We start from the raw sequence: 19,499 nt of genomic DNA, 5'->3' as shown, positions 1-19,499 counted from the left end.
GTATGACTGCAGGCTGAGCTGCAGATGTCTAGCGCTCTAATGGCAGAGAGGCCCTTTTGCCACCTAGCACAATCTGGCCCGAGAATGCATATCTTTGGGACAGAAGGAAATAAAAGCATCCTTTAGAGCTGGGAGGACATAAATGTTCCTGTCAGTCCTTCACTGTGTGTCAGCCAGAGGATTTATCTGACCAAAAACATGCTCCCACGTCAAAAGAGAAAGGGAATTAGTGTAATCAGAAAGGCAGGTGCTTTTTTAGGGAAAAATCCAAGAATGTCCTAAGTGGAGGACTGTGTTAAAAATAAAAGGGAGTCTGCTGTGCCAGGGAAAGAATGAGTGGGCTTAGAGATAGGAGAGATTGCACAGGGAAGGAGCTATCTCTTTCTTTAGTGTTATTAATTTTTAATTTGCATTGTTACAGTGTCTGGAAGCACCAGGTGGAAATCAGGGCCTCTTTGTGCTGGGAATTGTGCGAAAACATAATGATTAAATGTTGCCAGCTCTGCAGAGGTTGAAATATAATTCCTCATCTCTGCAGCGTCACTAACCAGCGTAATTATTGCTGAATAAGTTTTTCTGCAATTGCTCTTCTGGAATATCTGTGCCACTTGATTTCTTTCAGTGTAACCACTCCTGAGGGGATGAAAAGATATATTTGTATCAGGTCCAACCTGGTAACCTTCACAGATAATAATAACTGGTCAGAGGCAGAATCTGCTCACCACATTTGCATACACCTTCAGAAATTATTGGCTTGTGTCTTGGTTACCCTTTCTGTAAAATGGGAATAGTAACACTGCAATCACGGCTTGCTCACTTCATCTAACACCCATGACCAGTGCAAGAGTCCTCTGTTAGACCCTTAGAGCACTATACTGACAACATCACATAGGGATTAGCTGGAGAATATATATTCTTTCTTGTATGTTTGGCTGAAAGGACTGGAAGCAGTGTTTGATTTGCTGAAGGTTCCTTTTCTATTAGTATTTGTCTATTAGCTAAATAATCATGTAAAAAATAAAACACAATTAAACAAGGAGGTTTTTTTTAAAAAAAACACCCTAATCCTCAATTGCCACAGCATAAATAGGAAGCAACACAGCAAACTGTCATTGAAGGGGCCTTCGCATGATGACCAAATCCCTTCAGGTTTCTGTGACACTTTGTCTCACTGCTCAGAGGTCAGAGAGCAGCAGGGTACACTGGCCACATTTTTATAGCTTCAAATACAGTCGCTTTCTGGCCACAACAGATGCCAAGCTCAGGAAATTCTTCCCTGATCCTAAGAGCAAGGTCAGGACAAACCAAGAGGACAGGAGTATGGTCCTGCTGGTCACCCTTACCTCCCCACTGGGACTTGCACTGAAAGATCTCCATGCAACAAGCTCGGTAGCAACACCAGGACACTGCAGGGTGCAGCCTTTCCCGGGGCAAATCTTAAACTTGTCATTATTTCCATTTTTCAGTGCTTTAGATGTGTAGACTTTTAACTGTTGTATACTAGCCTGCATTCAGTAATTTTGCATGAGTTTTAGCAAACTGGAAGGCACTGGGAGAAGGGGCTGGGAGCTGCAATGCTGAAATAGAGGATGTACACCAACAAAGGCTCTCACACGGGGCCGAGCAGAGCAGCCCTTCCTCCGTGCTCTCCCACCCCTGAGCACCAGCCCCTCTGGCAAAAGGAGGGACCGAAACAATTGCCCTAGGCTTTCCCTGCCTTTTCATACTGCAGAGGGGACCCGTGTATGTTAAAAGCAGACACTTGTTCAATTTCCTCCAGACAGCTATCGCTCTGCATGGCACCCACCTGAAAGCCACCGGCCCTGGGGGCCCTGGCTTAGAGGAGGAGCTTGTTTTGGTGAAGGAATTAAAATTACAATATCTTATTCTGCTGGTGGCAGAAATGATTGGTGAAAGAAAAGGATCCCCAAAGATTGTGCATATTAAAAAGCAAGCAAGGAGATGAAAATAAACCCTCTCACAATTTTTAAAGCAACCTTGGGACTTCTAGGGAACCCAGCTCAGAGGTTTTGAATAGCAACTACAGGGGATCATTTACAAGTAGCACTTTTCCTAATTTCCTATTCTGCCTTTTAATACTTCCTAGGAAAGAATAGCAGCTTTGCATTACAAGCAGCTTGAAAGATTAAGCAGGCAGAAACAACTCCCTGCTCTACCTGCAGCCTTGCACTGGTTTTTCTAAGTTATGACTGGAGATTCACCCAGTTTAAGTGGGTGCGAAAGGTTACCTGAACAATCTCGCTTCACTGCCTCTAATCTTTGGCAACTGAATTTTCCCAGGCATGTATGCGTGAAATGATCTTCCAGTCCCCTCTGCTGGTTGCAGCTTGCTGGAGAGCTGCACCGTTGCACCAGGCAGCGCAGGAGAGCCCGTGCTGCACAGGGATGCCACCAGCCCCATGCCCTCAGTGCCCGCTAAGAAAATGCTAACTCCTCCAGAGAACGGGGAGCTTTCCCTCACCCTCATCTCTGCATCTTTAATATAAGGACCTAGCACCTCTCTTACACAGGACAGCGTCATGAGAAAGGGTGAAAAAGTTAGCCAAATGGATAATCTTAAAAAAACCACCACCCTGCCTATGAAAGCTGAGGCATCCTTCTGAGAGCAAATAATCTCCCCACGGGGAATGTACAACTTGAAAGGTTTGTTGACCTTATGACCAAAAATCACCTGCAACTGTTTGCGGCACATGCTTCTGTGTCCTTACGAGCCCAGCGCGGTGTGTCCGTCCTGCAGACTGCTGGCTCGTGGTCCCCACCACCGTCAGCGGCATTGCAGTCACAGGCAGAGCAATCCCTATAGCTTCTTTACGGACTTTCCCATGGTAGCTGGGACCCAGTTTTGAAGGGACCAAGGCAAAATTTCCTCTGAGGGATGCAAAACGACATTCAGAGAGAGACTGCGCAGAAGGTCTGTGCTGGTGCATCCTGGAGAACTGAATAGAGCCAGCAGCACAGGGCAGGGGCTGCTCGTAGTGATGTGGGGCTTGGGCGTAGTTCATGATGTCCAGCTGCACAGGCTGAGTAGTTCAAATCTTCTAGCAGAGAGAAGAAATTCTGTTTCTGGGCGCAAAGAGCTGGTTTGTGAGGCTACCGCCGAGAAGGTAAATTCTGACCGGCTAATACTGACCGGCGTGGGCAGCAGGAGGCAGAGCTGGCACAGGGCAGCCGTTCTTGATGGCCAGTAGCATGCCAGCGCTCTCCACCAGCAAGCCTGTCTGAGGAGGAAACCCAAGTGACAACCCTGATAACAACCCCTGCTTGTGGCCTGAGGTCCAGGAGCCCTGCACGGGAAGGGAGAGCCAGGAGGCCTGCACTGAGCCCATCACAGAAGGTCCCACACTCCAGCCCAATTTACAGGATGGCTTTGCATGCACAAACCCCCGCCCAGTGCCAAAAGGTACTGCATACCCCGCACCCCGGGGCAAGCATGGGCACCACAAAGGGATGTAGTAGAAAAACTAAAGGTTTATTATTTTTTTTTAATAAAATACAACCTTACAAAATAACCATTTTTCTCCCATGCTGAGGGACTGGGCATGGTTCTTGCCAGCTCTCCTTCCCTCCCCCTCTCCTCAATTTGGAGCTGTCCAAGGATGCCGCTGGGGAAGGAGAGGCAGTGATGCTCTCCCCAGGGGCTTCAGGTGCAGGATGTCCTGGCACAGCCAGGGCACACCAGGCAGGGTTCAGTGGGAGCCCTTCAGAAGAGCCTGCAAAGGCAGCAGACCCTAGTGCCCTGCAGCAGAGCTTCTGGAGGGCCCCGAGGGTCCCTTACTTTAACCCACCCCCAGCATCGCAGCGTGTCCCACCAGACGCAGGGCACCGGGCCGGCCGGACCCTGTCCTGGCTGCAGGGTGCCACGTTCCCATGAGCCGGTGTCAGATGCTGCTCCTGCTGGCCTTGGGGCTGGCACATGGTGGTGACAAGGGATGCAACTGTGTTTTAGGGGAGGAGGAGGAAGTAGAGGGTGCAGGTTTGTCGGTCAGCGTGGATTCTGCCAAGAGAGAGAGGTGCGCAGTGATTGCTGGTGTCTTGCCCCCCACTGCCCCTCTTCAAGCAATGCTGCCATTGAAGATGCAATGTCAACCCCACATCCCGCACCCAGTGCTGCCCTGTGCACTTGCCTGCCCTGGGAAACACTGACCCCAGGTTAGACATTACAGCCCACAGCTCAGATCTCCTCCGTGCCTTCCCTGGAGCCCTGCTGCCTTCCTGGGGGCCTTGGGGTAGCCCCAAGACCCATAGCTCTCACCCCTGCCAGCTGTATGCTAGCAGGGCTGGGGAAACACCACTCACCTCTCACTGCGTGTTGTCCAGCTCCTTTTCCTTCTTATGCGACTTTGACTGGAGGTTAAATGAGAGAAAACAATGATTCTTTTACAGACCTGCCCCTTTCTAATGCCAGGGAAAAAAATTGGTTGAGCAGAAACTTCTAACCCCTAATGTATAAGCACATTTTTCAGATGAATTAGAGGGGAGCTGTTTCGTGTCCTATGAAAGGCCATGAAACATCCCATGGTCACAGAGGTGTTCTCAGAAAGCAGAAAAGGGGACATTTTCCAGTTTGCTAAAGCACTGGTGTCCTGGTTTTGGCTGGGATAGAGTTAATTTTCTTTCTAGTAGCTGGTATAGTGTTATGTTTTGGATTTAGTATGAGAAGAATGTTGATAACACACTGATGTTTTCAGTTGTTGCTAAGTAGTGTTTATATGCTAAATCAAAGATTTTTCAGCTTCTCATGCCCAGCCAGCAAGAGGGCTGGAGGGGCACAAGAAGTTGGGAGGGGACACAGCCAGGACAGCTGACCCAAACTGGCCAAAAGGATATTCATAGAATCATAGAATCATTTAGATTGGAAAAGACCTTTAAGATCATTGAGTCCAACTGTCAACCCAACACCACCATGCCCACTAAACCATGTCCTGAAGTGCCACATCTACGTGTTTTTTGAATACCGCCAGGCATGGTGACTCAACCACTTCCCTGGGCAGCCTGTTCCAATGCCTGACAACCCTTTCAGTAAAGAAATTTTTTCTAATATCCAATCTAAACCTCCCCTGGCGCAACTTGAGGCCATTTCCTCTCACCCTATCACTAGTTACTTGATAGAAGAGACCAGTACCCACCTGGCTACAACCTCCTTTCAGGTAGTTGTAGAGAGCGATAAAGTCTCCCCTCAGCCTCCTTTTCTCCAGACCATATCTCATCATGCCCAGTATAAACTGGGGGGAGTTGGCTGGGGGGGCAGATAGCTGCTCAGGAACTAACTGGGCATCGGTCAGTGAGTGGTAAGCAATTGCATTGTGCATTACTTGTTTTGTATATTCTAATTATTTTATTATTATTATTATTATTATTATTGTAATTTTATTATTATTATTATCATCATTATTATTTTCTTCCATTCTGTCCTATTAAACTGTCTTTATCTCAACCCACAAGTTTTACTTTTTTTTCGATTCTCTCCCCCATTCCGCTGGCCTGGGGGGGAAGTGAGCGAGCAGCTGTGGTGCTTAGTTGCTGGCTGGGTTTAAACCACAACAACTGCTCTGCCCCTGCTTCCCTTAAAGCAATGTAAGCATTACCAGATATTGGAATATCTGGGCATAAAGGAGGGAATAAAGCTGTTACCTATGAGTCACACAAAAGATCTATAATTTTGGAGAGGAGATTCATGGATCCCAGTCTCTGACAGTCCCAAGGGCTCAGGATTCCCACTAGCTCAGGAAGGTGCCTGGTTGCTCCTCAATACTAATGTTGTTTGTGTTACAGCATCATTAGTCATGCACATATGCACACTCACATACCCGCAAGAGCCTCTGCAGGGGAGGGTCTTGCTGTTACTTACAGGCTCCTGTTCTGCGTACTTGAATTTCTTCTGCTTGTAATAGTCCCGTCCTTGGAGAAAATGCAGCAGGAGCAGGTCGCAGAGGACAGAGGCCTTAAATCAAAGTGCAGTTAGGGTTGGGGCTGCCCTCCCAGCTCACCTATGCCACCTTGTACTTCCAGCTTGTTCCAGTTTGCCCCACAAATTTGGGTCACTCCTGCTTCAACCCACAACGTGGCAGCTGCTAAAGAACGTACAGCCCCCAAATGTCAATTTAGGACAGAAGTGAAGTGTGCTGGGTTCAATACTGGGCAATTTAAGTCAACAGAAATTGTTTTCACTTCAGGTATATGCAGAGCACAACACCCTCCAGGTCATGCTGAAGTCTTTAATGACCATAACCAAACAGGATGCTGTTTTTCTGTCATGCCTGAAATACTGCCCATCACCTCCAAAACCCCCTCAATACCAGCTCTAACTTGAAACTATCAATACACCAAGACATTGCGCTGCCACGAAAGCCTGCCTTCCCCTCACCCGGCAGGGCAGTGGCTCCCGCTAGCAGAATTCACATCAGCTGGTGGTCAGCAGGAGTCTATTTTCCTGAGCTAGTGAGGCAGGAGAGCACCTCCTTTCCCCCTTTTGCCCATCTCCTGTTGCCGGAGTGGGAACCAGTATTTTACCGCAGCTCAGGGACACTTCCCCGTGGATGTCACAGGCAAGGAGAATAATCTGAGAGTCTCTGTATAGAGGTTGGAAATATCTGAACTTACCACTCCAAAAATACCAATTCCAGAGCCAATTGTGGTCATGGTTGGGATGATGTCAAATTTGCCTGCCTGAATAAAATTGGAGAAAATAGGTGATATGTTACAATCAGCCCAGGGGAAAAAAATGTGTGCCATAGCTGTAGGTGGGGCTCAGCTAAAGTGCCTTGCTGCAACCCAAACCACAACCACAGCACAGAGAGAAACAGAAGCTGAGTAAGGGCTGGTTTTAAGCTCATTGGTCAAAGAGAAAAATATGGTGGGATGGTTTTAGGGTGACAAATTGAAATTACTTTGCTTCCTGTATTTTCAATGTTAAAAAAAAAAGAAAAAGTACATCCTTTAAATATTCCCAGTGGAATACAATGGAGAAAGCCTTCTCTCCCAGTGGGAAGAAAAAGACAAATAGAAAAATGCAAATGTTCAGCTTTTGGAAATATCAGTAAAAGGTTTTGACTTTCCACAGTTCCCCCTGAACCCATCATGATGGTTTTTGGGACAAAACCACTGATCGAACTGCAGCTATGTTCCCTTCCCTGGCACTTCCCAAGAGCTGCTGTGAGCGAGTCAGCACCCCGAAACTACTCGCACTGGTTTTCCTGGCCCCACGAGACCCCCATGCTGCGTTACACAGCGCGTACTTTCCTGAGGACATGGCACTGCCGTGCCGGGAATCGGGGGGCGAACCCAGCGCCTGGCCACCCTTACCTTGCCATTCACCAAAATGTCGAACCGGATCCCGAACACCTTGTAGAGTGTCCTCTTGTCTGTCCCATCTTCTTTGTAGTATTTGGCATATCTGTCCAATTGGATGGCAAGCGTTAGTGGCCTGCCAGGGTGTCTAAGAGCCCCCTGCAACCCAACGGCATTGGGATCTTGGTGGGCTGCAGAGCAGGACAAAGATCTGCGGATGTGCTGTCACAGACCTGCTCCTGACCCTCTCCTTAACACCCCCGAAGGAGCTGGGCTGTTGGCATCTCTCCCCTCTGTGCCTCAGTTTCCCTGCCTGCAAGTTGGAGTTAAAGCTCCTGCTTGTGCTGATACCTGATGACCCCAAGCACTACGTGACAGTGGATATTAGTGCAGCACTAGTGGCAGCTTCACACAGAGCAGCAGCTAGAGCAGCAGCTCGTGCCTCAATGTCATGCTGTGGCTGAATGCTTTGAAGTGTGGGAACATGTGAGATGACCCTGTACCATCTCCAGTTTTCCAAGGGGCTTCCCAAGAACTCAGCAGAGCAGGAGAGTCTGCAAGGGGGAGGAGATGTACAGGGAAAGGCAATGGGGTAATTTTGAGGCCAGGGGATGGATTACCGCTTTTCACATGCTATTCTAAAGACAACACTGCTGTCTGGCACTGCAAAGGTAGTGAGTATTTTGGAGAACAGTCCCTTATCTTCCACCATCCCTTGAGTGCTGTGGGATCCTGAAAGATGTCACCTCTGAATTCTGCCTGTAGAGTTAACAGGGGTCTCCTTACCTGAAGTTGAAGCCTGGTGAAACATTACTGTCATCATTGTAAAGGCCGTGGAACTGGTAAATGGGTTTGCAGTACCGGACGGGCCAGTCAAGGTCGCAGTTCCAGTCGATGGTGATGCCCACCACTCCACCCTGCAGTCGAGAGGGGAGTCAGGAGGTTGCCCCTCCTTGGACCTGGCCCACATGGAGAAATGCTTTCCCTCTTCATGTGTGGCCTTTCTCAATGCTATGAGGTGTCCTGGCCTGGGTCTCCAGGGTACATGGACACCACCACTGCCTCAGCCTGCCTGGGCAGCCTCGGCTTTGTGTCCTGTACATCACCCTATGTGGATGCGCTTGCTTCTGCTCTAAGTGCTGGATACACAACTAAACTCATGCCCTCTTGTTCCTGATCAGCACCCTGTGACCAAGGGGACCTGAGAAACAGTGCTTACTGCAGATCCCTCATGGTCCTTTTGGGACAGCCTTCCCTTGCCTGATTTTGCCCGCAAGATTCGCCTTTCCTGTGGCTTAACCCTGCCATCAAACCATTAACGTCACAGGGAAAACCAAGGGCAATTTAACATGGTCATAGAGGAGAGTGAAATGAGTCCATGAAAATCAGAAGGAAACCTCGTCTAAGAGAAGTGACCACCTGCTAGGAAATGAAGCAGTCCCTCCTGAGCTTGCTCCAGGTTGCAACTGGCTGTGCCTCAGAGGCTCTTCTTTTTGCACCTTTAATATATGCAAGCCTCTGGTTTTATTTAGTGCCTGGCAAAGTTAGCTTAAGGCTCTGCAGCGCAGAAATAGCAGATACTCTTGCATACCAACCTGAGAAGCGTGAGGCAAAGCTGCATTTCTGAGCCTGGGGAGAGGCTGCAGTTTGCACTGTGCAATGACCAGTATTTGACCATCCAGCCAAGGTTTCTGAGCTCAGTCGGATGGGATTTGGCTACGGAGCTCTAGTTATTCGTTGCACAAATTAAAACAAACTGAACCCTGGATTTAATGCCAGCGGGTCAAATCTTGCCAATCTTACAGGGGAGTTTCCAAGAAAGGCTTAAATATTAGGCCATGTCCAAGGAGATTCATAATCTTTAAGAGCTAATTCTGACACTGCCTCATGAGTCCTTGAGAAAACAGATGCCTCATGTCTCAACAGCTTGGGGATGATTGATCTGTCAGTATCCCCCTCCCCATGTCAGCAAGAAACATTGTTTGAAATTGAAGTACCTTAACAGCCAGGAAGGTAAAATTCTGACCCGATTCCTTCACTATGTATCCCAGGTCAAACACGGGGCATAAGGAATCGGTGACTTTGTGATAGGTGCATTTCTTCAGGTACTGTTTGGTAACACTCTCAACCAAGTTGCGTCTGTGAATGAAAAGAGAGTGAGAAAGAGTCTGAATAACCCAATAATTTGGGTGGGAAAGGACCTCTGGAGGTCCCTGGTCCAACCTGTTGCTCAAAGCTGGGTAACGTCAGGGCCTCGTCTTCCTCCCCTACATGCTCATCAGACCCCACTCAGGGAGAGCGGGCCCTTTCCTCCAGCCCTGCCTGGTTTCTCCCACCCCATCAGCAACCCATTTCCCCTGAACCTCCTCCTACAGAGGAAGCCTCTCTGCCGTTTTCTTTCCTGCAAACGTTCTCCAATTCTGCTTTGGGTTTGCTGCTTTGCCTGCTGCCCAAACGCAGCAGCCATCTGCCTGTCCTCACCTCTTCTAGGAAACCTTTCTCTCATTCCTCAGCTTTGCAAATCCTTCCATGGCCTCCACCATCCCTCCCAGCTGCCTCTCCCATTTACATATTAGCTGATCCATGGGCTCTGCCAGGCAATGCTCCACACACCAACAGTTTTCATCTGGGACAGCTCATGGATAGTGTATCCCACAGCTTTTACATTTAGCTGGATTTTGCTATCTCCTCCAGAAAGGGTGAAAAGGAAAGGACAATGTCTTGCCTTCCACTCCCACTCTGCTCTTTCGCCTAAAAATAGTCCTTCTGTGAAGCCTCCCTGCCCCAGATGTTTTGGAAGACTTGTGCCTTGCTCAACCCCATCCCATCGTTTATGCTCAGCAGTTAATTAGCAGCAGTGATCAAAGGCAGGAAGTTTCCCCATGACCCTTGCTGGCTTCGGCTCAGCCCCCGTAACAGCAGCCAGCCCGGCCGCCCTCAACTGCCAGGTCCTGCTCTCCCCCACCATGTCCCCCCTCCTGCCCTCGCTCAGGGTGCCACCTCTCCTTGCTGCTGGTGGGGGATCCCCTCTCCCAGCCACCTCTCGGGGTGCAGCGCAAGGTTGGCTCGAGATTTTGCCAGGGGTGCAGGCTGCCAGGGTATTTAACCTTGGCTACAGCGCAGGTACGCGATCGGCTTAGAAAGAAGAATCCGCTGTCTTCAGCACAAATAGCTTCTGTTAATTTGTTCCAAATCAGATATATAATCAGTGTCATCACAAATCCTCTTATGTGTGCACCTTCAGCCAGCGGCACCGTTTCCAGCGCTGCCTGGAAGGGGCCGACCCTATAATCCATTGCAGAAACAGGTGGGAACCGTGATGTTAAGAGGGGCCTCTGCTTATTTTTGGGCACCAAGCTTGTCCTGGCTGCTCACACCCCACTGTGCCATGTAGTATTTTACTATTATCTTCAGGGAGGAAAAGGGAGAAGAAAAATGAAGAGTCAGAGAAACTATTTTCATGTGCATCAGGTGAGGGTAACTCAGGGGATGTTAATTCCAGAAACCTTCTTCCCTGTAACCACAGCTACCGGCTGAGGTGGGACAGATTTGGAAGGGAAATGTCTCAGTTACTATCAGCTAATGTGGTGATCAGTGCAGCAGTTAGAGTAGTCCTGGGCTTGCTGATGAGGGACAGCATCCTCTATATCAAGCATCCAGCTACACCCATGGTTTTCCCTGAGAGACACAGCTGGGGGAACCGAGCAGAAGCCATCACCCCAAACGTTCTCTTACCTGGACACCTTGAACCTGGGGAAGGTGATGCTGTTCTTGATGAATAAAGTGAACTTCTCCGCTTCTGACAACAGGGCAGGACTGAAAAACACAAGTGTTGACATGTGTCCATCACTCAGCTCTCCAGCCTCTAGGGAAAGCCCCATTTGGTGGAGATTCATCCAAACTGGGACAAGCAGGACCCAGAAAAACTGGTGATCTCATCCCTTCCCTTTGTAAGTGAAAAATCCCAACAAGGTGCAGAAAAGCCCCAAGGAAGGATGGAAGTGCCTGTTAGGGGACAGAGAGGGAGTTAGGTGCTGAGATTTCAGTTAAGAAACCCCAAAAGCACAGTGAAGTGGCTGGAAGAGAGCTCAGGGGCCTGCATACTTCCCTGGGCTCCTTGATGGACCTTTGGCTGTCCCTGTGGCCCCCCTGCCAGGAGGGGAGACAAAGAAGAAAAGGACTTTGCATCTACCAGGAGGTGCTTCATGGTGGCCTGTGGAGGCTGGAGATGGAGAACATCTCATGGACAGAGCACAACTTTACTCTGAAGGCAAATGGGATAGACGGGGGCTGCTGGTCCAGGCAAAGAGCACCCAGCAGAGATGGGGTGAACTGCCAGCAGGGTTGGGAGCAAACCACGCCAGGAGAGGCGCAAACCCCCTGGGGACACCGGGCAGCATGTACAGCCATGGGGTCTGCATCAACCCAGGCTGTCCTGGCAGCAACCTGCAGAGCACCGGCTTGCTCTGCCCTAGACTGGGTGGTGCTGGTGCAGCTGGGGTGGGACCAGGGTGGAAAAGGGGGCAACAACATCATTCCTTACCTGGGAACATGGTCATCAACTTCAACGGGGCACCAGCCAAAGATCTCACAGGTCTTCACAGAGCTGTTGAAATTCACACACTTGCCTGTCATGAGCCCTGTGGGGAAGAAAGACGGCTGCTCACACCCCTGCATACTGGGAAATCCCAGCCTCACGCTGGGATGGATGGGATCTGGTTGGAGCTTCAGCCCTGCTACAGACATCCAAGGCAAAAAATACTCAGGGCTTTTGGTGCCCCTTTGTAGAAAGGGTAATTAATTGTGGCCTCTCAGCTTGGGGCAGTGGTTTCTCTTGCACTGTTGTACAGGGGAGCAACTGCGCATTTTTCTTGCTAAAATACACCTCAGAAAATGCCGAGCTGTTAGGATAGCACTGTGGGGGAAATGGTTTAGTCTTGATTAGCCTTTTGTTGGCAGAGCTTTTTGCAGCTCACGTATCTTTCAGAAAAGGGAAAGCAGGACCAGCCCAGGTGGGACCCTCACCTGGCATGTCAGAGGCTTTTCCCAAACCCCATCAGCTGGTGGTCCAAAGCAGGTCCCCCTGCCAGACTCCCCAGCTATGCGGCTTTGCCGGGGCACGCTGTGCTCAGCGTGTCTCACCAAAAACACCAGTGCCGAAGCCTCGGGGCCCGTGCCGTACCTTGTCCCTGACGGCTGTATTTCCCTTTGCTGCAGTCGCTGTCCTGCTTGCAGAGCCCGGCATCTGGCAGCTGTTTGGAGAAAGCAGGCAGCCGCTTCTCAGCATCACACCCTGAGGTTTTGGTCCCTCTGTCCCTCCTGCTTTACCAGGCAGCGTTTTCCTTGGGGTAAATGCTGCTCAGCTGCAGCCAGAGCCTTGTCCATACACCACTTCCCAACCAAGGATGTCCAGATTAAGCAGGAAAAATAGGGAATTTCTTTTTTAAACTCCAGGCAGATGCTTTTATTCAAGCCTCAAGTCTGCTCTGCTTGATCATCTCAAAGGGAAGAAAACTTAAATGGATGCTGGCCATTTTTCAGCAGAAAAAACCCCTTCACGTAGCGCTCACAAACCAGGAACGGTAACATGGGGCCAGGCTCAGGCTTTTACTAAACCTCTCAATGTCAGGAAAACTCCTTCCCCAGTGCCGCCACCACCACGACCCCTGAAATTACAGAAGCTGAGGCTGCTGAAGGAAGCCAGAGTGCTTACCTCCGGGCAGTTTCCTTGTTTCTGTCCAGGGGTGACAATGAAGTTGGTCATCACCACGAACGAGCTGTCCCCCTGTGGAGACACAGCCAACAAGATCACAGCCAGCACGGCTTTTTCTGATGGAGTCTCTGCAAGGAGCCTCTCCCTGGGGCAAGGGGTAGGACACCCAAACCACCAGGCAGACGGCACCTTTCTCCCTAACTTTGGGTCCTCTGCCCTCTGCCGCAGCTCAGGAAGCTGGTGGTGGCCCTGGGGAGCTGCAGTGCCACCAGCCCCAGGGACAGTGGAGGACCCCCCTTGCTGCCCGAGATGCTCATCTGGAGGGACCAGAGGACCCTTGATCCTTTTGGAGGCAGCCTCAAATGTGCCCCATCAACCATGGCAGGTCCCAAGCGCTGAATGCTTCCCAGGGGTGATATGTGGGCAGAGGTTTGTGGCAGGAGGAACCTGCTTTCCACCACAGGCACACCACGTCATGGTTAACCCCATGGAAAACCTCCACCGAGGAGCCCATCTGCACACCAGCACGTGGGGAAAAGCGGCCATCAGGACAAAAGCAACCTCCCTAACCCACCCACCCACCTGCCTCCTTACCTGCGGTGGGAAAACGTAATCCACCACATCCCAGATGTGAGGGCCCATGACACTCTCGTTGGTCAGCGTCAGGCCTTTCAGCTTCACCGAGACCGAGCTGACAATGCTGTCCTGAGACTGGTAGCCCTTCTCATAGAGGAAAACCCACCTGGATAGAGAAATGGGGTGGGGTGAGCATGGCCACTGGCACTCATCCGCAGGAGCTCCAAGTCCTAGCACATTGCTGTGGAACTGGGCTTCTTCTACCGAGTCTCACCTGTGGTTTTATTTGCCAAATTTCCTCTAGCTGGATAAGGGATGTGTTGCTGAGCTCTCCCACCCTTTGCCTGAGGCACACGGTAGCTGCGGGACCTGACTTCCATGGTGGGGTGTTTTATTTTGTGGACTGGGACACATTTTGTGGTTGGGGGTGTGTGAAGGCAGGTGGAGCAGGTTGGCCATCGGCCATTTGGATTTAAGCCTGCAGCAGGTTTGCAGCTTTCTGGGCTCAGCGATCCACCCGGACCTTCCTGATGCGCTTCATAGGCACCCTCCAAAAAGTAGTGCCTCTAGGGCCAAGACAGGGGTAAGTCTGGACATGGCTCACGTCCAGGGCCACTGTTCCCCATCCAGCAATGGGAACCACGGAGCCTTGGCCCCGGGTGCAAGAAGGCTGCAGGAGCAGGATTGAGGACACTGCTGTGACCAGCATGGGGTTTTTCCCTGTGTTTCCCAGTCCATCGCGCAGCCATTAGGGTCGGCTCCTGACACTATTTAACCTATGGCATAAACAAGCTGCTGCTGGATTAACTCTGACTCAGGGAGACTATAAACATGGGCGAGCAACCATTTCGGGTAGTTCTCCCGGAGGCGCAGAGCATTCCCGGCGCTAAAAAAGGAGCGATCTGGTTTTTGTCCCTGCCCCTGTCCACGGGCACCGGTCCCGCTGGCTGTGACAGAGGCAGCGCGCTGCCCGTGGGACGGACGGCCTGTGACGCCAGCCCAGCGTGTCAGCCTGTCCTCGGGCACCTGAGCGATGGGAATGGGGGAAAAGGGGGGAACCCCAGGTGCTGCCCAGAGGTTGGCCCTCTGGGTGCTGGACCTTCTGGGCACCTCTTGGGGATGGTGCTTTTTGGCTTGCAGCCCCATCAGCATCCTGGGGCAGGGGGCAAGGGGACCTCAGGGATGGCATCTACCCCAGTAGCTGGGGATGGGAGCAGAAATTCAGCACTGCTGCCACCCCAGCTGGGACCCCCAGCTCCAACCTTCTCCTCCACGGCAGAGGGCCATACTGGGTTACACTGGTTACACTGGGCATCTTTCCCAATGACCTCGAGGCTGCAGGAGGCTGTGAGCTGGGCAGCACCACGGCGGAGTGTTTCTCCCAACCCGCCTCCAGCACAACCTCTGCCACTGCCAACTCATCCCTCTCTGGCAGAGGTGGCTGCAGGCACACAGGGCTGGGCACCCTACTGTGAGACAGCCTCCCCACGGCCGGGCAGGATGTGGCCCCCACCCTGCCGCTGAGCCACGGTCACGGCAAACAAGGCGTCATTTCCCCATCGTGCTGTAAATGCCACCTCGAGCCCTGCCCAGGTGGTTAAAGTTCCCTGGTGTTACTCCCCGATGTGGCAGTCGCCAAGGCCCTTTCCTTCGCCGGCCCCATCCTGCGGCTCAGCCCGCAGCCTCCTCGCATGCAAGCTTTTCAGGAAACAAAAGCCAGAAAGCAATGTCCAGCTGGGGAGGGTCTGGCACCGCCTTACTAGCAGTGATACTGCCTTATTTCAGCATATCGGCAGAAAGAAGAGCCGCTCCCCAAGGGTGATGCTGGGTCTCTCGGCGGGGTCAGCCCCGCGTCCCTCCCCTGCACTGATGGCACTGTCACACGTCCCTCCAGCACAGCCAGGCATCGGCACGCGTCCCCACGAGCATCCCACACCTGCTGCCAAGGGGGACCAAAGCTGGGGTAATTGTAAATAAATAGATATCTGCCAGCCAAACTTGATTTCAAAGAAGAGAAACTCTCAAGCAGGCAAGGAACCAGAGGCAGTGCTGCAGGCAGCGAGGGGATGCCAACGGCCGGTGGGGCTATGGGCAGCCGCAATCACAGGCAGCCCCTCGCTAGCGGAGCCTGACCCCACCAAAACAACAAAAACTTAGGGTTTACAGCAACTTTATGCCAACCGCCTCCCCTCTGCCCCCGGCTGTCATCGCCAAGCTGGTTCTCCTTTTGCTCCCTCCTAGCTGCCTGTCCTGTTTTAACTGGGTTGCTTAAGCCACGTTTCCTTAGGAAGTTCTGCTCTGAGCAATGGTCTCTGCTGGTTCCCCATCTGCAGGAGTGGGGGCCCCTGGCAGGGTTTGCCGGAGCCCTGGGGCTTCACGGGCTCAGCCCTTAGGAGAGCCAATGCTGCTCCCAGTAACGCCAGTCTAGGCCAGTGCAAAACCCTTCGCAATGGAGCATCGTTGACACCTTGGCTCGGCAGCAGCTTGGGATGAGGATTACCCTTGTGAGCCAAAGCGCTGGTGAGCAGGGTGGGAGTGACGTGGGGGTCCCACAGTGACCCCCTGGGAAGCTTTTCCCCCTTTCCAGGAGATCTGTGCTAAAAGCAGGGATGGGCACCACTGCTCCTCAAAGCTACTAGCTTGCACTGAGCCCTGGGAGCTACTGCCTCTCCTTTGGGCTACACTAGGCACCCCGCACCCCAAAAATACCCAGTTTTTCCAACTCATGGCCAGACACCCCCTCTCCCAGCAAATCTCCTGCCATGAGGCCCTTCCTGATGGAAGGGTGCTGGTCTCTCTCGAGGGCTGAGCCCCCGGCAGCCGTGGGGGCACAGCAAAGATTTTTATCAACCATCACAACCCACAGCACAGCACATCATCCCACACCAAGGGGACAGGAACCGAATCGCCGTGGCAGAAGCAGCAGCCCCGGGGCACCCGAGGACACGCATCCTCGCACGGCTCTGAGCCCGCCTGCTCCACTCACTGCCTTTTTTAAGCAGTTGCTCTTGCACCACGGCTGCCTCCCACAAGCAAAGCAAACCAGGGATTTGGAGCGAAGCTCCGTCCCGGCTCCAGACACTGGGCTGGCCCTGCCTCCCCAGCGGGGTGGTGGACGAGGAGATTTATGGTCCTGTCTCGAGCCGCTTGGGTCTCACAAATCACCGTGCTGGCCCCAGCTGCCTCTTAGTTAATATAAATGCAAATAAAAATAACAACAGATTCTCAGGCCACCATCCAGCAGCTCGAGCAGGATTTGGATGTGGCTCAGCGAGGAGACGGGGCCCCGGCGCTCAGAGCGGGGCTGGGCAGGGATAAGCCTCCAGCCCGCACACGCAGCAGCTTCTGGGGAGGATGTGGGGACCTGTGCGGCTGTCCGGAAGACCGATGGTGGGACATTGGGCTGCGCAGGAGTGGCCACGGCCAGAGGGACGCGACGCCATCAGCAGTAACACCCCCGCCCCGCATTGGGATACAGGAGCCCCTTCGTCGCCGTTGCTTTTTAACCTGGTGGCAAAGCGTTAATTTGGGGGAAAGCGGGCGCCGGGGAGCCTTACCCGATGATGTACGCCAGGACAATGAGCTGGATCAGCCGGAAGGTCAGTCCCACCTTCTTGTTCCTCACCAGCACCATCCTGGGGGTGTCATACTCGAAGAGGAAGGAGGACACCTTCTCCATGCACTTCTGCCCCATGGCTGTGCCAGGGTTGTGCCGCAGCCTCCTGCCAGCCCTGCTGCTCGCTGCACCGTGGGTCGGGCCGTGCCCACAGCCTCTCGTGCAACTCCTCTGTTTGCAGAGAGGAGGGGAAAAAAAAAAAAAAAAAAAGAAAAAAGAATGATAAAAACGCTATCAGCGTTGCTCTGCGTACATCTGGGCTGTCGGGTTTCCTCCTCTGTGTGGGGACGGGGTTTCCTCTTCCTATAAGCTCTGGGCTGGGAGCAGCCGGTGCCCTACATGGTCCGGGGGTGGGACGGGGTGCGGGAGGGTGCAGGGCCACTCCGCTGCCGAGCCCACGTGCCACCGGGATGGAGCTGCCCACCGCAGGGGGATGCACCCTCGTCCAGGCAGGGGCTCTCCCTGCAGGCAGCGCTTGGGGGGCAAGCAGGGACCACGAGGCATCCCTGGGGGCAACATTGGGATGGAGGAGATGGTGGGGGTCCTGGGAGAGGATTTTAGGACCGGGGGTTGGGGTATCGTCTTTCCTGGCCCAGCAGCCACCTCAGGCTGTGGGTCTTCTGTTCTTGTCCCTAACCCATGTCCTGCTCTGTCCCTCAAAGACTGCCCCGGGAAAAGAGTCGGGAAAGAGGAAGGTGGGGGCAGAGGAACCCCAGCCCAGCAATTCTGAGCTGACCCACGGGGCAGCCGGGCTCCCAGCTTGGCCCTCTCCCGCAGTGAGGCCGCCTAGCTGGGGCTTGGCTGGTTCCCAGTGCTTGCACAGGGCCAGGCTGGGCGTATTTCAAAGCATTTTCAGTATTTCCAGCATTTCCTGAAAGGCACGGCCATGAGCAGGGCCAGGCGGACAAGCCTGGGTCACAGCGAGGGATGCTCGGTGGGGTGGTGCAGACACCACTTTAAGTGAGTATCACTGAGAAGGGGGCTGGATTCGTACATGCCAGACTGAAATTTGTGGCCTGACCTTGTTGCAGTGGGGGTTTTGGCTCATTGCTGGGGAAAGCGCAGAGCCCATGGATGGGGGACCCTGTACCTGTACTGCATCCCACCAGGCAGCCTCGAGGGTGCAGTGCCACAGGGGTAAGCTCTTTGCTGGGGAGCACTGGCACTGAGGAAGGTTGTTTCTGGGGGAAACAGAGGATATTTCGCCTCAAAAGTCCAAAGCCTGGCAGCTTCGGCACTCTCCACAAGGACGGGCTCCATCCTGTAAGCCCTGGTTCATCTGCTGCCTCCCGTGACCTCAAAGGATGTGCTGGCTGCCTGCGGCCACCGAGGCTGAGACAAGCCCCCTCTCTGCAGAGGGAAATGGGTTTGGAAATATGGAAAAGTTTAACTTGCTGGGTTAAATCTTTCCTTTCCAGAACATTTCTTTTCACATCATCGTCTCTCATGTTCAATTGCCCATCACTTGGCATCATGTTGACCTATCAACTCAATAGTTTGCAGACCTGACAACCGCGAAACGAGTGGAACGAATCAATTATCTTTGCTGGGCAATAGGGAAAATGGGGGAAAAAGCAGATGAACCATTTATCCAAATTTTTTGGGCGTACCATGAACCTTGGGAATCAAAATCAGATGATCCCACATTACAAGTGACATAACACCATCCCAACGCCCCAGTCCTCAGCAACATGGAAAGCTGTCAGATGGGGAGCCAAAAGCAAATATAAAATGCTCATGCTAATCCTATAAGATTGAAGGCTGATACTGCTATTGAGTGGAGCAGACAAACCTTATAAGCTTAGATATCCGTCAGGAGAGAAGCAAATAACTTACTGTATGAAACGAGGCCTTTTAGGGAAGGCTGCTCACCCTTGCCAAAGCCATGGGGATAATGAAAATAGGACAGCTAAATTTAACAGCAAAATGACTTGTAAAGGAGTCACTTCTAACCTTCTCTCTGGTACTTGGAGTCAATAAAATGGTTATAGCATGGATTTAGCTAAAATACTTTCCATTGGGAGATAATATGCATCTCCCATTTTAGTATCTCTTGGAGCCACGTTGCAGTCGGCGAGTGGCCACGGTCGAGGCGATGCGGGAGCAGGGAACCCCAGCACAGGAGCATGCACGGGGCCTGGGTCTTCTCCTGGGCTGCTATCAGCACCCAGCATGGGCACCCTCTTGGTCATGGCACCCAAATGTTTGAAAAAAATCATAGCCTAAACCCTCCTGGGCTTGCACACCACTGTCGCTCACACCTTTCCCGTGCCCATGCCATCCCTG

At 52.3% G+C, this 19,499-nt stretch overlaps 1 protein-coding gene across 1 annotated transcript; it reads right to left on the bottom strand.

Moving 5' to 3' along the window:
- Nucleotides 1-3,482: 3,482 nt before the first annotated feature.
- On the bottom strand, nucleotides 3,483-17,707 carry P2RX1 (purinergic receptor P2X 1). Its single transcript, XM_075033338.1, has 13 exons — nucleotides 17,155-17,707; nucleotides 13,616-13,763; nucleotides 13,022-13,093; nucleotides 12,491-12,560; nucleotides 11,852-11,948; nucleotides 11,044-11,124; nucleotides 9,306-9,447; nucleotides 8,095-8,225; nucleotides 7,324-7,414; nucleotides 6,622-6,687; nucleotides 5,870-5,962; nucleotides 4,318-4,365; nucleotides 3,483-4,015 (listed from the first exon to the last, which is right to left on the bottom strand). Exons 1-12 carry the CDS (start codon nucleotides 17,289-17,291, stop codon nucleotides 4,321-4,323), a joined length of 1,173 nt encoding a protein of 390 aa, XP_074889439.1. The 5' UTR covers nucleotides 17,292-17,707; the 3' UTR covers nucleotides 3,483-4,015; nucleotides 4,318-4,320.
- Nucleotides 17,708-19,499: the final 1,792 nt, after the last annotated feature.

This window comes from Buteo buteo, chromosome 7 (genome assembly GCF_964188355.1).
Source record: "Buteo buteo chromosome 7, bButBut1.hap1.1, whole genome shotgun sequence".
Taxonomy (NCBI): domain Eukaryota; kingdom Metazoa; phylum Chordata; class Aves; order Accipitriformes; family Accipitridae; genus Buteo; species Buteo buteo.
This window is presented reverse-complemented; position numbering and strand designations above follow the sequence as displayed.